This window comes from Leiobunum rupestre, chromosome 4, assembly GCF_980474605.1.
Source record: "Leiobunum rupestre chromosome 4, qqLeiRupe1.1.hap1, whole genome shotgun sequence".
Taxonomy (NCBI): Eukaryota; Metazoa; Arthropoda; class Arachnida; order Opiliones; family Sclerosomatidae; genus Leiobunum; species Leiobunum rupestre.
In genome coordinates this window covers 41,866,380-41,884,595 of record NC_143387.1, presented here as the reverse complement: position 1 = coordinate 41,884,595, position 18,216 = coordinate 41,866,380, and the positions used below count along the sequence as shown (strand labels likewise).

General features: G+C 34.5%; 6 protein-coding genes across 8 annotated transcripts; 2 read left to right on the top strand and 4 right to left on the bottom strand.

Annotated features, from left to right (window-relative positions):
• Positions 1–1,135: 1,135 nt before the first annotated feature.
• Positions 1,136–2,171, top strand: LOC149947850 (uncharacterized). Its single transcript, XM_090171817.1, has 3 exons — positions 1,136–1,493; positions 1,600–1,781; positions 1,893–2,171. Exons 1-3 carry the CDS (start codon positions 1,282–1,284, stop codon positions 2,051–2,053), a joined length of 555 nt encoding a protein of 184 aa, XP_090027943.1. The 5' UTR covers positions 1,136–1,281; the 3' UTR covers positions 2,054–2,171.
• On the bottom strand, positions 2,117–3,370 carry LOC149947849 (mitochondrial S-adenosylmethionine carrier protein). The gene has a single exon (XM_090171813.1). It carries the CDS (start codon positions 2,958–2,960, stop codon positions 2,160–2,162), a length of 801 nt encoding a protein of 266 aa, XP_090027939.1. The 5' UTR covers positions 2,961–3,370; the 3' UTR covers positions 2,117–2,159.
• Positions 3,371–3,595: 225 nt separating this feature from the next.
• Positions 3,596–5,178, top strand: LOC149947848 (ras-related protein Rab-24-like). 3 transcript variants are annotated; one of them, XM_090171816.1, is made up of 7 exons: positions 3,596–3,655; positions 3,949–4,066; positions 4,252–4,323; positions 4,406–4,552; positions 4,608–4,758; positions 4,816–4,881; positions 4,946–5,178. In XM_090171816.1, exons 2-7 carry the CDS (start codon positions 3,950–3,952, stop codon positions 5,023–5,025), a joined length of 633 nt encoding a protein of 210 aa, XP_090027942.1. In that variant the 5' UTR covers positions 3,596–3,655; position 3,949; the 3' UTR covers positions 5,026–5,178. The 3 variants fall into 3 exon arrangements, with proteins under 3 accessions (XP_090027942.1, XP_090027941.1, XP_090027940.1); XM_090171815.1 differs by lacking the exon at positions 3,596–3,655 and adding an exon at positions 3,673–3,846; XM_090171814.1 differs by lacking the exon at positions 3,596–3,655 and adding an exon at positions 3,673–3,873.
• LOC149947846 (uncharacterized) lies at positions 5,079–8,388 on the bottom strand. The gene is made up of 7 exons (XM_090171812.1): positions 8,241–8,388; positions 6,780–6,947; positions 6,504–6,710; positions 6,247–6,445; positions 5,910–6,175; positions 5,528–5,846; positions 5,079–5,259 (listed from the first exon to the last, which is right to left on the bottom strand). The coding sequence occupies exons 2-7, from the start codon at positions 6,938–6,940 to the stop codon at positions 5,230–5,232; spliced, it is 1,182 nt and encodes a 393-aa protein (XP_090027938.1). The 5' UTR covers positions 6,941–6,947; positions 8,241–8,388; the 3' UTR covers positions 5,079–5,229.
• spn-B (X-ray repair cross complementing protein spindle B) lies at positions 6,981–8,196 on the bottom strand. The gene has a single exon (XM_090170974.1). It carries the CDS (start codon positions 8,040–8,042, stop codon positions 6,981–6,983), a length of 1,062 nt encoding a protein of 353 aa, XP_090027100.1. The 5' UTR covers positions 8,043–8,196.
• A 990-nt stretch (positions 8,389–9,378) lies between the features above and the next one.
• On the bottom strand, positions 9,379–15,152 carry NAT1 (N-acetyltransferase 1). Its single transcript, XM_090171811.1, has 14 exons — positions 14,885–15,152; positions 14,713–14,815; positions 14,519–14,638; positions 14,125–14,454; positions 13,937–14,047; positions 13,479–13,857; positions 13,213–13,423; positions 12,715–13,117; positions 12,281–12,514; positions 11,962–12,220; positions 11,599–11,803; positions 11,328–11,536; positions 10,545–10,666; positions 9,379–9,796 (listed from the first exon to the last, which is right to left on the bottom strand). Exons 3-14 carry the CDS (start codon positions 14,597–14,599, stop codon positions 9,728–9,730), a joined length of 2,613 nt encoding a protein of 870 aa, XP_090027937.1. The 5' UTR covers positions 14,600–14,638; positions 14,713–14,815; positions 14,885–15,152; the 3' UTR covers positions 9,379–9,727.
• Positions 15,153–18,216: the final 3,064 nt, after the last annotated feature.

The window sequence follows — 18,216 nt, the reverse complement described above, 5'->3', positions numbered from 1 at the left end:
AAATATTTATACCATAAGAGGATGATAATAATAATAATATTATCTTCTTATACTTAGTTTTAGTAACATTATATATTTTACCTTAAAATATATTATCGAAAATTAACATTAGTATGTTCCTTATACACGTGAGCCGACGCGTTTCTTATCTGACGCAAATTTCTCATGAGGGCAAAACGCGTCTCCAATCGGCTTAAATATGACTTTTTGGCTAGCCATTCTAACCGCTTAACCGACCGACCGGAAATAGCTCCTTCCCAGATGAATTTGGAGAGGGGAGTAAAAAACGAGTATCTTTTATTGAAGCGTCCATTATAATTAATCTAATAATTTATAGTTTCTAGTCATCTAACTCTGTTGTTCAAACTATTGGGGAAAAGTAAAAAAAATCGTTATTTTGTGTAATAACGTACTGTTTTTCAGCTAATTATTCTATTACATATAAAGCAATGAAATGTATTAAGATAGATTTGGGGCGTATAATTTAATATTGGTTACCTAGAAGGCGCTATGTATTAAATATCACTTTCTGAAGGCTAATAAAGAAACTAGGGAAAATGTTGGTCAAAAAGGGAAATTTTAAGTCCCTGTGAGTGAAATTTCAATTTGGTGACTTGACATCACGTGGGAAAGGCTATGGCAGATAGTGCATGCGCAGTCGTTCTTTTTATTTATTGTTTATAAGTTAATTTACCCCCTGCATAGCCACTTGCGTTGCCCTTTAATTTTTTATTATTGGTCTTATCATAAGTGTATAATATTCTGACCTTTGGAAATGTTACAATATTATAGACTTATGGTCTTATGCATTCCCATAGTCCATTACATTTCTTGTTAGTTTGCATGTAAGCGTAAGTGGATAATATTATCCACTTATGATATAAGCTATACTAAGCGTACTGTAAGTGGATTATCCACTTATGATATAAGCTATACTTAGCTTGGAAAACTATTTTTGATAATTAATAAATGAATAAGTAGAATTAGAATAGCAAAACTAAAAGTTTAAAAGTGGCTAAAATTAATACAAATTTATAATATTGCAATATGTGTAAGAATTCATATTAACATTAATAAAAACGGATATTGTAGGATGAGATTTGATATGAATTTTTGGTCTATAAATTTGCTTCACTTGACTTAAATCTCATAATGTAGAATACTGACCGTACTTTATGATAGTCAATGAAATTTGATAGGGCAGACTCACTTCACTATCTTTCCAACCACAGACCCCCAAAGTAGATAAATCTTTTCATGTAGCATCTTATTTAGAAAGAAATGCTGTTGTTGCGAAAATTGAGTTTGAAAAAAATTTCAATCAGGAAAATATGCGTATTTTTATTTGCCATTTACTTAATGAAATGGTTACTCTTAACGAGGGAAAGTGTTACCAAAGCTATGCATACCACTGTTATAAAAGGTCGAACAGCCAAGTACGCTTGGGATGTGGTAGCCGATTTAAATCACTTCCAAGTTACAGATCCTCAAATGTAAGACTCCTAGTAACCAAAAATCAATATGTACGAAGTCATGTTGACTTTGGTATTTACTTATTACATTAAAAATTGAGTATTTACAAAAAATCTATTAAAATAGAAAAATACTGAAAATCGTAACCGACGAATTTGTTCACCCGGAATGGCGATATTCTGTTATTTTGGAGCAAAGTAACAAACTGGGTAAAGTTTTGGTTCACGCGAAATACATAGTTAAACCCGATGGAAAATATTACTCCATAAATGCAGATTACGCTACTTGCATTTTTGGCGTACTCTGTGGTAATTATATTATCAATATATTTCATTACATCTTGTATGTGTCATATGTCACTGACATTAATGTAGCTTTTCCATAAGTGGATTGTTGAAAAAGATAAAATTTCTTTGCAGTTTACGAAAATAGCATAATGGGCTTTAGAGATTTACATTCTACGGCTTCCGTGGAAGGGAATTTGTACTCTTCAGCTTCAATTACAGATCATCTGACTATTAAAAAATCATGGTTAGCGGGTTTCTTTTTCCGTAATAAGGATATAGTGGCTAAACATTGATTAAGATTAGACAGACTGCAAAGGCACATGAGTCTTAATTAATGTAATAAAGTACTACCACATCATGGGCAAAGAATACTCTACCAATTGGCTTTATTAAATGCTTTTACAATTTGGAGTTTTTATATAATAAATATTTGGCTTTTTCATATACACCCAAGAAAATAAATCCTCCTAAAGATATCCATGCCACTCTAGGTACAATACCAGAAAATAAACCTGACACACCATTTTCTCTATAAATATTCTGAAGAACTGCAAAAATGTGGCCTTCGGCAGCAGCATCTACATTTTTAACAGCTAGCATTATTCTGGTTTTGGCAACATCCAAAGGGGTAGTCAAGGCTGCTGCAAAACCACCAGCAAATGCCCCGCAAAATGCTGCCTGCCAAGATTCAACATGATACCCCTGATTGTAACTCCAGCTCTCCTTTAGAAATTCCCACAAGGGAAATTGAATCACTGAAAAGGGTATTTCTCTGGCTAACGTGCTGCCATAGCCTCGATACAACCCTCTGAAGTTTTCAGTCGCCACAGTTGTTCTGTAAGCACCGAGACTTGACAGTTGACTATTAGCCTGGGCACGTTGCTTAACAACTTCAGTAGGGACGCGAATGATACACGCCATTATTTCACCTACAATTGAGGCAATCATATGACTAGAAACCGAATTTCCAAGTTGCAATTTCACAGATTCATATGAACAGAAAAATAAGGCAGCTCCTGGTGCAGATCCTAAAGCTATGGAGCCAATTCCTGAATAAATGTTTTTAAAACCACCAGATTTCTTGAATCCGTTTTGGCTTTGAAGTCTAGTTTTAATCGTATCCAACGGAAATAGTGTAAAGTCAACAGCTAATCCTGCTACTGCACCACTAATTAAAGCTACGACAAACGAGGACTCCATTGACTTTTAAACAAATTAATAAAAATTATATAATGTCCTTTACTGCACAGTGGGTACACTAGTTTTCCAACAGACAAAGATAAGAATAGTTCAATTATATAGAACTAGGTTTTGTAAAGGATGTAGAATAAATGTTCTTTAGTTCCAAATTTTTTTTAAATAGTGCACAGGCATCAACGACTTCTTTACCTTCATAATTGTAAAATAATTGTTTCTTGGCACTCATATCCGACTTAAATTAAGCTGTAGAACTTTTTAATTTCATCAAATAATTACATTTGGATACATTAGTCTTTGAATTAGGGCCAAGCGTTGCACAATCGTTTCTACTACCTTACCTACAATAGCATCAAAGAATATAATGATAGCATTATGAAATCCAATAAGCGAAAATAGAAAGGAATAGAGTTTTTCCAGGAATATTCCGGTTATGACGTCTGTTGAAATATTACTATCCGTAATTTATCACAAAAAGCTTTCAAGCGTGGATTAATAATATAAAGCATCGTTTATATTATTAATCCAAGTTTCAAGCGTCATTAGTTTTAAAGCCTCCCAAAATTTACAGTTTCAATTCCACTTTTATATTCTTTCTTATCGAATTGGTAGATTGTGAACCGTTTTTAGGTGCTTCCTATGTTAAAAAACATACCCATAGACGCTAGTCTCATAGATGGCAATCTCATCGTTTAAAGGTATTACTTGAACTTTCCTCATAGTCCCGTGACCCCGTCACCCTGCATTTGTTCTGTAGGCAAAGGGGTATTTCGTTTTACCAAGATTATCATAGCAAATAGAAATGTTAAAATGTGATTAATACGAAAAACCTTGCAGATTTTAAACAAAAATGTTGATATTTCAAAATTTAGGAATAATAAATTAGAAGGTACCTTTTGTAAATATTTTGCACAAAGTAAATCTAATTAATATTGCTACTTCTAGTAAATCTCTGTTACTATTACACTAATAATAATTGTAATTTATTTAGCATGAGTAAGATAGACCTTAAAGTTGTCTTGTTGGGTAAACAATATGGTGGAAAAACCAGCCTGGCAGAGCGATTTCTTCATGATCGGTTTTCTGGGGAAAGTGTGCCATATCAAAATGTATGACTACACATAGTTAATTACCTATTTATCTTAATTGTTAATATACTTGTACTTTAAATTTTTGTCCCTCCAACTAATTGCAGTTGGGGCAGCGATAAAAAATTATTGTTAGTTAGTCATCGAAAGTTGTACAGCATAAATCTACCTTTAGTCATGTTTCCTATTATTTTTCTCATTTTAAGACAATTGGCGCCGCTTTTGGAGCTAAAAAAATGGAGTTTCTCGATTTCAGGCCTATAACCATGGGTGTTTGGGTAAGAAAAAATTTGTTACAAAAATTTTAATCATAAATATCAAATTTAAAGCCCATTTCAAATTATATGATTAAAATCTTAGGACACAGCTGGTAGTGAACGTTATGAATCTATGAGCAGAATATACTACAGAGGAGCTGGTGCTGCTATTATATGTTATGATTTGACTGATGATACGAGTTTTGAACGTGCACAGTTTTGGGTTAAAGAATTAAAAAAGCATGAAGAAGTGAGTTTATTCAACTTATCCTACTGGTGTAAAATTTTAAAGTTGTTTTCTTCAGAATTGCAAGCTATATTTATGTGGCACTAAAATAGATTTGATAGAAAGTAACAAACAAAGTCGAAAAGTAGATTATTACGCAACTACTGATTACGCTGATGAAATTGGAGCTCAAGTATTTGAAACATCAAGTAAAACTGGAGAAAGTGTTGGTAAGTGATATGTAGTAGTATGGTGGAATTTCCTTAAAGTACCATTTTAATTTCTAGAGGAATTATTCAACAAGGTTGGGGAAGATTATGTGAAAACTGCCAGTGATGTTGAAAAAAGAACAGGTACACATGTTCATTTAATACTCTAAAATTACTATAAAGCAATTATAAATTGTTTTCTTATTAGGAGTTGCAGGTGTAGTTCTTAATGATGTACAGTCAAAACCACCGAAAAACGTTTGTTGTGGTCATATTGACAGTTCTTGAAGACCTCAATCATCCAGCTCTTAACTAATTAAATTATCGCTATTTTGTAATATTAACTGCTTTATATGAACATATGATATACAATTGTATACACACAAGTAAAAGACATTTTTAAATAGAATTTTGTAAATAAATAATTTGATGCAATTCAAATGGTGAATAGTTGTGTAATAATATATATAAAGATGTGATTTAAGAAGTTGATCACTGGTTAACGTATCTTTCCATAAATTCCTGTTTGAAAAACAAAAAAAGCTGAGAGTATATTCCAGAACATACTAATGCGCGTATTTGTGCTTGAAAGATAGAAACCAAGGGAAATATTGGGGCCCACGTGTTGAGCCTCTATTGCATTGCTACCATAGTAATTCTAAACAAGTCTCTTTTGGCATGGCTTTATGAAGTTAAGAGGGTTTGCCCTAATTCTTGCCCCTTTTATCTAGACAGTGAGAAACCTCATTTCGCAATATAGCCAAGTTCAAAATGTTTAAAAGATACTTACCTGGTCAAATCTCATTCCAACTGCACGTTTGAGATGCAACAAATATTGAACAGTGTATTCAAATACAGTCGCCTTGTCAGTTTTATCATTCAATCCAGGTACCAGGGTACGGAGACTTCCACATGAAACTTTAATTCTGTTTCTTCGTTTCCTTTCTTTTTCATTGTGATTTTCTCTGCCATTTAATGGAACAAAGTATTGCATATGGTCTAAAGGTCCAATGATAGTCGCTTGGTTGTTGGTTATAAAAGCATTACTGGTGTTGTTTTTTGATAAAGTTGCATTGTTCAGAGGAATTAAATTATCATTTTGAACACTTCTGAAATATATTTTCCATTACTATTTTCCCCACAAAAAAAAGTACAAACTGTTTGTGTACAACCTTTCAAAGTCAATGGATGAGCTTAAAACTGATGAAATATCAGTAGAACTTGAAAAGGTGGCAGAGTTACCTTCTTGAAATAATATGGAAGAATTTACTGTCTTCTTGCAAGTAGCTGGTGTGCTATGATACTGTGGTTGCAACAGTTGGCCTTCTATATACGGATGAAAGTGTCCAGATGAAGTTCCATATCGACTATTGCGTATTGGCATTGCATTAGTATTTGAGGGTGGACTCATGACACTCTTTGTTTGAGACATGGTAACCTACACCAATAACCAATGACATCAGTATCACTCAAAAGTTAAAATTTTTTTTAACTAAGGTTTTAACTAACAGAGGTTGATCTTCCAGTGAAAATGTTTTCTTTGTCTAACTGTGGGTTCATTATGACCTGTTCATTACTATTTTTATCCTGCAAGGATGGTTGCTCAGTGTTGGTCAAAGCTGCTACGCAATCGCTTGGAGGCTTAACTGAAGAATCCTGCTCAAGTTCCTTAGATGTTTTAAAATAAGACACTTTACCAGACCACGGCCTATAATTTCAATGCAAAATTGGTATACGGCAAAATGCAAATAAATCTTTAAACATACATGCCACTATTGTCAACAATACAAATGCAGTTTTCTTTGCTAATATTCATATTTCCCACTTTTAGATCACTGGCTCCATCAATTTGGTGATCCACCGGAATAAGAGTGTAATGATTTTCCGAGCTTAAATTGGCTGCCATTGAGGCATCAACTTCAATAAAAAACTGTGTCCCTTCTGGCTTGCTTGGCATTGAAACTGGTATCATACTAGCCCGCCAACAATTAATTTTCCTATTCATGATACATCTGAGATACTTTTAAAAGCCTAACACTCACTTCAAGTTCCCCTCAGATTCTGATCTAATATTTACGAGGGAGCCAATTTGGGTGGATTTGGAAGTTTCATCATTCCCATATGTCACACAATCCCCTGACTCATCTTGTGGATTTGGTTCTTTGTTGTCAGACATGTTTAAATAATTTTTATTATGCATCATACAAAAACTGAAATGAATTAAATTGACAAACACAAAACATTTACATTTTAATTCCTTCAACACCACTTGCATTAATGATGTACTTAACTTTAGATATTGGTAAATAAGGGAAATAAATAATTTTCATTATGCAAACAGCTGCTGGTATGTGAAGTTCAGTGACCAGACCAGTTTTTTCTGATTGGTACCTCTTAACAGTATTGGTAGAGCGTGATAATTGAATTCTGTTAGTAACTAAGTTAGACCAGGCTAAACCTAAAGCAGGAATTGCTATCCCATCTTCACTTCTACTCCAAGGTGCATTGCTTTCTACATTATCCATTACTTGGTTAATGCAGATAACAACCAAATTAAATTTTTCTGCTAAATTATGCAAGGCGTATCCCACGGCCTGAATATCTCGACAACGTCTGGAATTTTGATCAGCATCATAGTCAGATCTGAATGTTGCAGTTACTGAATCCAAAACTAATAAGCGCACATTCATTCTCTTAATTACATGTTCAATTTTCTTACAGATGCAACTAATCAAATTTTCGGCACTACCAATTTGGGAAATTAATATATTATCCATAAATGTTATATTCTTCAAGGCAGGATATCTTATTTTAACATTGGTTATAATCTCCTCCAACCTTTTGCTAGGGAATGCATCTTCTGTGCAAATGTATAAAGCCCTTCCATCCAATCCCCCTAAGGATTGAGGAAACTGTACCATCAAACTAAGTTGCAAACACATTTGAGTTTTTCCACTTGCACTACTTCCATATATTTCTGTTATTCCTCTTGATGGGAAGCCGCCTTTTAAAAGTTCGTTGATAATTTGACACCCTGTGGATAACTTAGATTCCAATACGCAAGTAGTACGAGTAGTTAATAAGGTGACCAGATTTTGCAAAGACCTATCACTGTTCACAGAATGACTAGCCACTTTCACTACGTTTGATATTTGATCCAACGAAAGATTAGTTAATTTCATCAATTCATTAATGCTAATTGTTATGATTTTTTTTGGTGTATCAATCCCCACTTTTTTTAAGGAAAATACAACATCAGGGGCCAGTCCAATATTGTCTATAGTCATTATTTTACAGGAACACATAATTCTTCCAAACTAAAATTAAGCCTCAGTCAAAAGAAGAGAAACCTTACAACTTGCCACTAAGTTGAACTTTGTGTCAGCTTTGTTAGCAAAGGCTTAATACATTTACTTTATAAGAAATTAATTTAACATGTATTATTAATCGAATCTAAATACTAACAGGGAACATCTGTTAAGTGTTCCCTGATACTAACTCACCAAAATTATTATCACTTTTAAAAAACGTGTTGCAAAACGTTGAATAACATAAATTAAAAATGCGGCCCAACTCAATAAAATGAAAAAGGAAGATCCAGAAAACTATGTAGTGAACGTTTTAAAATAAGCGGACTTAAAAAGTTGGCTAGCAACAGCATCACGTGATTATAAAAGGTGGAAAAAACTATTCGACGGCTGGCTCTAGTTGTTCCGAGCTACCCCACTACCAACTTCTTAAGTTTAGTCTCACCAAAAATGTTGCCAAAATTGGTCGTGAACTGACACGGACATTTGATTTTAAGCAGCTCTTGCTCCAAATTTGAAACTAAAAATCCCACAGTAATTTGTCAAGATAAACACACTCGATATTTTTACTATTAAAGCAAAGATTAAAGTAACGGAATTTATCCTACATTAATAAAAAAAAAAGTCCTAGCAAAATGTAGCCATAGATTAGCGATTTTCAGAGATAAGTGACTATGGTATGAAAATTCAATGATCTTCTGGTAACCAGTGGCGTAGCTGTGAACTCAGAGCCAGCCCCCCCCCCCCCCCCGAAGCTCGGTAACTAGAAGATACCAAACAACTACATGGTTTACCCTTAGTGCCATGGAGCTCCATGATACTTGATAGTGTACTTTGACTTCATACACCTATTAAAAACTTGCTTACCGTCTTTTTGTCAACTGTATTTCCAAAATTACTAAACTATTTCACTTAAAAATTCAAATTATAATTGATCTCTTTATGAAGTACATTGGTATTTCCTTGTATCCAAATTTAATCTAATCGCAAAGGGAAAAGCGCACAATTTTTTCCGTGTTACTTTTATTTCGGCTTATAATTTTTTTTCTACAATTAAAGCACGTAATAATAATAATTAACTTAATTTTTAATTCAGACCAGCTTAAAACAAACACCAGCAACATAAATAATGGAATTATAAGAATAATCTAACAAACGTTATGCTTACCAATTTAAACTTTTAAGCTAGTGAAAGTAAAATAGTTTCATTAGTTTTTAATAATGGTTTGAGGAATTAAATAAGTGGTGAATATGGTTCACAATGGAAACAAAAAATAATTGCCTAAAATGTTGGAATAATATTAATACAGATTTGTTAATAACCAGAAAAATGTCTGTAGAAAATACCACTTAAGATTTATTAAATTTTACAATAAAATTGGCAAAATGGGTAGAATGTATATTAAATTAATGAATGTCCTCTACTTAACAAAATTTTGGTTTATGGCTTAAAGCAAAAATTACATTTTTGGAAAAAGAACTAAGAAAGACGGCAAAAGGGCCCTAATAACAATGTCACCAGTGAGGCCCATTTCAATAACACAAGAGCACAATGACTTGAAGAAAATTAAAAAGTAACAGCTTTCGTGTCACAATTCATCAAACTTTTAAAAAATCTTTTCTTGACATTTTTCTTCCTCAGCGTGTTTTAAGGATATAGTAGAGTTAACCGTATTTTAAAATCAGTTTTCTCCTTCATCCGATCCTTCCTCTTCTTCAGCTTCTTCTAACCAAGTCAACCATTGATTCACCTAGCAAATGGAAAAAGTTAAGATCGCTAAAACACTAGCTTGGTCATACAATGCAACAATTGCTGTTATTTTCTAGCCTGGATGATTTTCTTTTAGACTACATTTTAAGAGTCAGGCTTTTATTTGGGTATTATTATTGATGAGTGGGGAGAAGGGCAAAAGGTGTAACCGTTCTTGCACTTCGAAGTTCCATTTTGCAGACCTTATGAGTTATGACTTAAAAAGTCCAATATCCAACATAAAACTAAGAATCCACTTGGCTGGCATGTTATAGAAATCAAATGTTTCCAACTAATATATACCAAGATGCTCGAGCCTTTGGGACGCGTAATAATCGCACCTACAAAGTACACGAGAGGAAATTTCCTAATCAATCTGACAAGCCCTACAGATTGGATCATCATTGATTCCAATGAAATAAAGATGTCTGTTAAGTAAGCAGTGGCCTGTTGGTACGCCAAAGCCCAAACTGATATTGGACTTGGAGAGTGAGAGTAACTCTTTTGCTCTCTGCCTAGAGGGGTCAGAGATAATCTCTTTAGCCATCCATCAGGACCAAAGAAACCCAGCCTAAGCCCCCTTCTTGGCCTTCTCATTACCATAGAACCCCCGATGGCCAGGAACCCAATAGAGCTGAACTTTATTGTTGGTGCCTAGCTCCGAGAGGCGATTAAAACTTCATTTGGGTAAATAACTATTACGATCATAAGCTACTAAGAAATCTTTCAGACAATGAGAATGTAATTACCTGAAACAGCGCATTACCCTTTCCAGGATACTCATCATTAACATCTTCTTTCCATTTCAAAAATGCTTCCTCTTCCACAATCTCCATGTCATACATGGCCATGAACCAGCGTAGCAACATGCCTTGAAAAATAAAAGTTCATTAATAAATTATTTGTTGTATATCTAAAGGACAAAACTTGGTCAGTTCCACAAATATGGTACTATTTGGGCAGGATGCACCATAGAATCACTAGGTCAATCTCAAATCTTAAGTTAGATTGCACCATTGCCCTTTGCACCCACAGGTTGAATTTATTATGCAACATAAATAAAATTGCAAAGTTGGATATGTATGACATTGGGAGAATTCCTCAATGAAAGCTGGTCGAAGAGCGATTTCGCAATACCAAACCTAAACAGATATACATCACTCTGGAACCGGGCTAACGTTACTCCGCAACTTTTTCATATTCCTCACTTGAAGGGCGCAGAATCTATTTTAAAGCCATCTTTGGCTCACTCTTACTATTTATTAGCATACTAATTATTTTTTAAAGGTAGAAATCAAAGTCACGTGAACCAATAGAAAGAGCATCTAAATTCCAAGTATTAATAGCAACTAACAACTAAAAATACAGTTTGGAACAGTCTGTATTGTGTGGTCTGTATTGAAACAAGCATTCATTGAGCATTTTCTATGGGTATGTTATATACTGTCCAACTTATTGTTATTTTCCACTTATGGTACTATTAAATATCAAGTTTAAGATTGAAAAAAAAAAAAGTTAATGCAACAACTTACCTTTTGGAAAATTGTTACTGTGACAATGAACTTGCAGTGCATACAGAGAAACCAGCTGTAAATCACTGTGTTCGTTGAGGAAAGCCTGGAAGACTGGCTTAAATTTCTCAAGAAGATCTTTTTCTTTATCAGTGAGTAATTTATCTGGAACTGCTGAGCGGTCAATAGCATCAGCCAAGGTAGTCTCCAACGTAATGTATTTAATCATGCTAGTATTTATTTATAAGATTAATACAGATATTTAAAGAAGAACATTTCACGCTATACCCACCAAGTAACAAGAGCATATATAAATCCTGGCGCAAGTTGCTGAGCAGGCTCAACAGTTTCTTTTACCCATTTATAAAGTGATGTAGGACTTGGATCACTCTGTATCTGTTTCCAGAGGTCTGCTTGTATACGCAAAAGGGGGTAGAGAAAACTCAAACCTCTATCTTCTAATATGTCAGCCAAACGATCTTTGGTTCGATCAATTTCTATAAATGAATGTAATTATTTACAATTCAGTTTCGGTAGTGTAACTTAAGTGTGTAAGAGTCTCTTCTCCGCAAAACACTATTTCAGTTTTCTTACATTTAATACAGAGCATTGAGGGAATGACCTCTTTTACACTGATATATTAAGAAATTTTTACCTGGCAGCATAAATAAGAGGTTGACTTTGCTTTGCACAAAGGCTTGAGTCAGCCACATTCTTCCTTGAGATTTATGCAATTGCTGCAGACATAGCAAAAACAAGGGATAGTGTAATCCACCCTCCAAAAGTTCAGCAACTTCTCCCAAGGTTGTAAGTTCATCCGCAACTGCCCGAGATGCAAATCCAGCAGCGCATGATTTCACTCTAGGTATATCAACCTCTAGCTCGGATAATTTATCAAAAACACTTTTGAGAGCCTAAAAGAAACAGCCAATTTCAATTTTTTAGTTGATTATACCATTTTCCATGTCACTTACTTCTTGAAAGCAATTATTAATGATGAGAATATCTTCCTTTTTCATGACGGCAAATAAACGACTGACAAGTTCTCTGTCCATTTCATTTTTGTCCAGAGTTCTTATCATTAGCTGCTTCAGTACTTCGGAGTGAAATTTTTTTGGAAATTGCATCTGTTTCACAGCTTCTCTAACAGACTCTTCCCCTCCGTTGTTCTGATTTTGTTTAGAAAGCAAGTCTTTCAAGATTTCCTCCTATATTACAAAATCATTGATTAATGCAAAATTAAAAACAAAATGTGCACAACCACACTTCAGCCACTAAGCAGGGCTAATTTAAAACCCAACCTTAACACTCTCACCCCTTTCAGTTTCTAATTAGCTTTGGGGCTTCACCAAAAAATGTAGTTGCACATCAAACAAACAACATAATCATGATTAGTTAGGAGCCTTACTGTTTTTTTAGTTACTTCTTCTTTAGTAGGTCCAGTTTTATTGGTTTTATTTTTATCTTGTGGAACCTGTTTTATAACAATTGGAGGCTCCTTTTGCAAGGGATGTGTAATTAAATTGGTGCTATTTGAATTATTATGTCCAGACAAAATCATGGAAGATGATATGTCCCTGACTAAAGGACTGTTATTGGATAACTGGGATTTTGAAGAGGATGTTGTAGATGACAGAGTAGAATTCAGACTCTTGTAGGGACCATTGTTGGCTCCATTACCAGTCAAACCAACCACGGCTTTAGGCTTCAAGACCATGGAATTCTGAGCAGGTCTCAAACTGATTTCCTCAGGCTGGTTCTGTTGGCGTTTCATGAATCGAGGTGGTACATCACGAACTCCAGAGCTGTTACTATTCATAATTTAATATTTTTTTTAATTCCATAGCTCTTGCTATTTGTAATGTAATACTACTGTGCAGAATAAAAAATTTGCATATAAACTTACGCGTCTCTGGAAGTTGAGTTAGCAAAATTGTGTGAAGAATTAGAATTAGAAGATTGAGAAGACTGACGCTGTTGCTGTTGAGATTGTGGCTGTTGTCCTGGTTGAGACTGGTATGAGGGGAAGAGGTCTCTATCGCGATTTCCCTGACCTCCTCCACCACCTCCACCGTGGTTTTGTCTATTTTGACCATAAAAGAGTTGAGAAGAAATATCTGCAAAAGAAAGGCGGTAATCAAATGAGCATTGTATCATTATTACTAGACTTACTGGCATTATTAAGGTTATTTCGGTTGGGTCTTCCCATATTAGAAGAGTAAGAAGGGAATCCATCAGCGGATATGACACCCGGTCCAGTTCCGAGGATTCCCACACCCAAAGGCAAGGGACCAAATACATCGTCCATGCCACCACGAGCTTTCCCACTAGCATTTAAAGCGGCTAAGGCGGCGGAGTTGGGAGGCATATTTCTGCCCCCACCAACCATCAAACCATAAGGCAGCCCGCTTTGGTGGTGTGAAGGGTGATGAGAATTATGATGCGGAGAGTTTCCAGAGTTGACATACATGCCATAGTCTCTGGCAGCTTCCTCTCTAATCTGTTGGATAGTGCGAGGCCCGTGCTCTGAAGTTGCACGTCGAGGAATCCACTGAAAGTAGTGAACAAAATATTTTTAAGTAAATATTTTAAATAGCTTATAACTAAGCAGAAATTAATGGCCTGCGAACCTTATTTTGCCTCAGCTCCAGTACATCTTGCAACATGAAACGAATGCGAGAAGGGAGCTCTATATTCAGGGCAAATTGCTTCATGCGATCAAAATATTGGTCCATGAGAGGCTAAATAAAAGGATAGAATTTACATTTTAGGTTAAATAATAATTTAAATTGAGGCTGATAGTGCAAAATGCTCATACCTTAGCTTTATCTGTATCAAGCCTGCGGCCAACAGTTTTCATTATCTGTCCGAGGCATTCCAAATCCTCGGCCGTGTCCTTGAGACCCTGTCTCTTCTTTTTGGCCAACAATTGTCGGATACACTGGTGCAAGATAGCTTCCTGTAGCAAGCCTTGCTTTCCCAGCTCTCCGATAAATTTGATATTGCCCAGCATTTTGTGCTTAGCCAGAGCCCGCTGCTCTTCCTCTTCGGGTGATAAAGGGCCATCTCTCTTTTCAAAATCATCACTAGCCTTGCTTCGGTTTTCAAATTCATCTTTACACTTCGCTAAGAGCAAACGTCGAAATGTCTGAAATAAAAGACCAAATCATAAAGAACTTTGCCTTTTGTATTGAAAGTTCATCAATTCCTACGCTGTTTGGTGGATTGGAGTTATTAGGAGGATCAAAATTTGGTGCTTCTTCACATAATTTACGGCATAACTGCGCGTACATAGAACTGTACTTCGGTTCATCAAGAGCTTTGTCGAAGATCTAACAAGGAGAAGAGACTAACTAAAATATCTACCTCCAAGAACCAAATCTCATTCTTAATTCACAAAAATTACCAGTAAAATGACGCCTTTCAAGATTTGAGTAGAGTCTAATCCAGTGCTAAGCAGCTCCTCACTAAGCTTGTGGAACTTCTCAGGTGTAAGCTTGTTGAGAATCCTTAAGGTATTGTTTTATTGAATTTTTTTTCAATTTAACCTCTACAAGTTTATCAAACAAGAAACATACCCTCGAACTTTTCTAAAAACAATGTCATTGCGTTCTTCTTGGGTGGTTGCATCTCGTTTAATACTGCTTGGAGGTACCCATCTGCGATTGGCTCCAAAGCCTACGCTATTGGTGTTTGGACGATGACTCGTTTCGTCCCTTCCTCCCAAGCATCGAGAAGCACCACCCGGTCCTCTCTGCCCGTCCGTTGTTACGTTTTCTTGTACCCCCACAATGGTAGAAAATGTATTTCTATTGACAGCCGAAAACACACAGTTCAACAACGCAGCTACACAAGACAAAAAAAATATTAAAATTAACTTTCCACTCTTTAAACAATTTGCCTTGTAACAAAAAGAAACCTATACAGTTATTTGGTTAAGCAAAAAATATTTAACACTATCCATTTAAACATAAAATTATTCAATGGTGAAAATGCAAAATCATGTTGGAAAAAATGTAGTAAGTTGGTTAATATGTAATGTTTGGATTTCATTTAATATGAGAAACTTGGAGTAGCAGGGAAGTATTAATTAATGACAAAGCAAACTGCTTGGTATGTTTTAATAAACCATATGGATCCTATGACATTCAAAAGTTAAATTCTAGTAAAATGTCACTTTAATACAAGTTGATAAGAATATGTTTCATAGTTCCCATAACATGCCCGATAAAGTAGTCAATATTAATATATGTTACATCACCAATAATGCCATTTTTTTAAATACAAAGAAATTATGCATTTAAACTGGCAAATACAACTACCAAAGAAGAGTAAAATAGTTTCCACATTTTTTGCTTCGAGCCAAACTTAGCATACATTAAAGGTGTTTTCCTTATTATTTCACATGTTAGTTTCATGTACAAAGTGACACCAAATTGTTAAATTGAGCAATCTCAAAATTTAGATAAAATTATTGTTTTCTCTTAATAACCTTGCAATATTAAAACGATAGGAAAGCTAATTTTACCATTGAGCAACAAAAAACGTGCTCTTACAGCTGGTGATTTCTTTGAGCAACAGATGAGCAATGGACATCAAAACAAGCTAGAGTGAGAAACCAGACACCCGAGTGTTCTGGAACGCTGCCTTAGCTTTAATACACTTAGTTTGCAAGCCCATATAATCCAATACTCTTGTTATCATGCTATTGCCAGAAAACAAACACTGCAAAACTTGATTTGCAAAGAAGCTTTTTTAAAAACAAAATCACTCAGTGGTCCCTTTACACCACACGCAACCTCTTGTTTTATAAAAACTAAATATCTCTAAAATATATATCATTTTAATAAGAATTGCTGTGAATATTCCTTATCAGACTCAAAATGAAATGAATATATTGGTGTACAAGTTCGCCCAAAAAGTTTTAGAAAATAGAAATTAACATATTTATATCAATTTTTATCTAGAATTACTTAAAAAGGTTGAACTTGGAATGAACTAAGATATTTGAGGAAGTATATTAAGTAAATGGTTATTTATTAGCTTATTTGTAAAAAAAAAAAGAAATCCACATACTATAAAATTAGGTTAAGGTAAATGTGGAATATTTATATAAAAAAAAAGGTGAAAAAAAAAAAGACTTAATTCTCTTTGGGGAAAATTGGGGCTTAGGAACCATTCCTGGGATTGTACTTATTTTTTATGTATAAACAAATTACATAACGTAGTAAGTGGGGTTGTACAAGCTCTACCAAATATTACATAACATATAATTTTATACAAGAATTATCAATTTAATTTACAGATGCAATTTAATACTATTTTTTTCTCATTTAGAAGAGTATGATAAGATTTCTGAAGGTAAAAAAAATAGAATAACTTAGACTTGTTTCCAGGCCTGCTAACATAATCTACAACCTTAGCTCATCTCCCAAGCTTTCCAAATTGAATAACATCATCTATCTAGTACCAGTTGTAAGATTTTTTCTTTCGAGAAAACATACCGAATTAGTTGCGGAAAAAGTAGTTTTAATTCTTAATCTAACAAGTAGTTCTCAATTTGTCCAAGATAAGGACCAGACAAAGCATTGAAATTTCAATTTTGGGTAGTATTTCTGGCTTTAATAAATGGATCAACTTACACTTTCTCAATGATATAAATAAGTTCTTGATCAATAGATTTAGTTCCCTTATGAATGAGGGGATTCAGAATATTAGCTATGGAACTACAAACAGTATATTATAACCATTCTCAATAATTTCCAGACTTTTACTAGTATTGACCATTTACAAAATCACTAACCTCCTGACCAGGGGTCCCATTATGATTTTGCCGCCCCAAACATACTTTAAAAAGTACTATATTAGAAATTAATTGAAATGCCATAAATTTCTAGCATTCCCAGCCTACTCAAACAAAGATGCTCAAAGCTGTGCTACGTAATAAAAACATCTACAAATGAGAATTACTCCACCCCATAAACTATTCGCTTGTTCCGGAGTATTAAGGCTACTCTTTTAACTCCTGAAAAGGGGGTGTTAAGGAGTAAATGATTTTTTCGTCAGCTAGAAAGAATTTATCTGCTGAAAAGGCCACAGGCATTTTGGAATAACGTTTTTACTCCCGACTCCTATTTGCCAGCACAGAATCCGAGTAAAATGATATCATCAACTTACTCTACTCAGAAATTCCGGAACAAGCGAAAAGAAACTACCTATATGAGAGCATTTCCTTCTCGGAAGGAACAACAATAACCATAACTATCAGATGAATATCCCTGTTAAATTGATAATGCTCTAAAATAAGGCAGTTTCCAGCCTAATTTTGTTCTTAGAGAGCCAGTGCGGTTTTGTACTTCTCTCAAAGGGTACCTTGGCTCGCCTTTGACCACCCATCACAAGCCAAAGCTTTTGGCAGCTCTGAACCAAGTCATTGGGCAGAATTCAGCAACCCCATTACCTATAAAATTGTACTTTACATGAGCGCCCAGTACAAAGGAAAAGACCCAGGGAGGTAATAACAAATTTAGAAGAAATAATAAACTTGATTAAGAGCTTCAAGTACCTTGTGTCAACAAAAGCAAATGGCAAAAGATGGTAGTATATATGCAAAGGTTTGCCAGTAAACCTGCCCCTACGCCAGAGTGAGTAATTTGAACAAAAGTACTATTCTTTGTTTGACCAATATACACTATCAGCATTTTGGATTTTGTGGAGTTCGATAAAATTTCATGGTTAAAAATTGAATGAAAAAATAAAATTCAGTATAATTGATAGAAATTAAAAATTTAAATAATGTTATATGACAATAAACAATTGAGATGATCATAGAGTTAGCATTAAGCAGTATCAAAATAAATTGGGGGGGGGTAATTAAAAAAAATACCTAATTCCAGACAAAAAACATGCT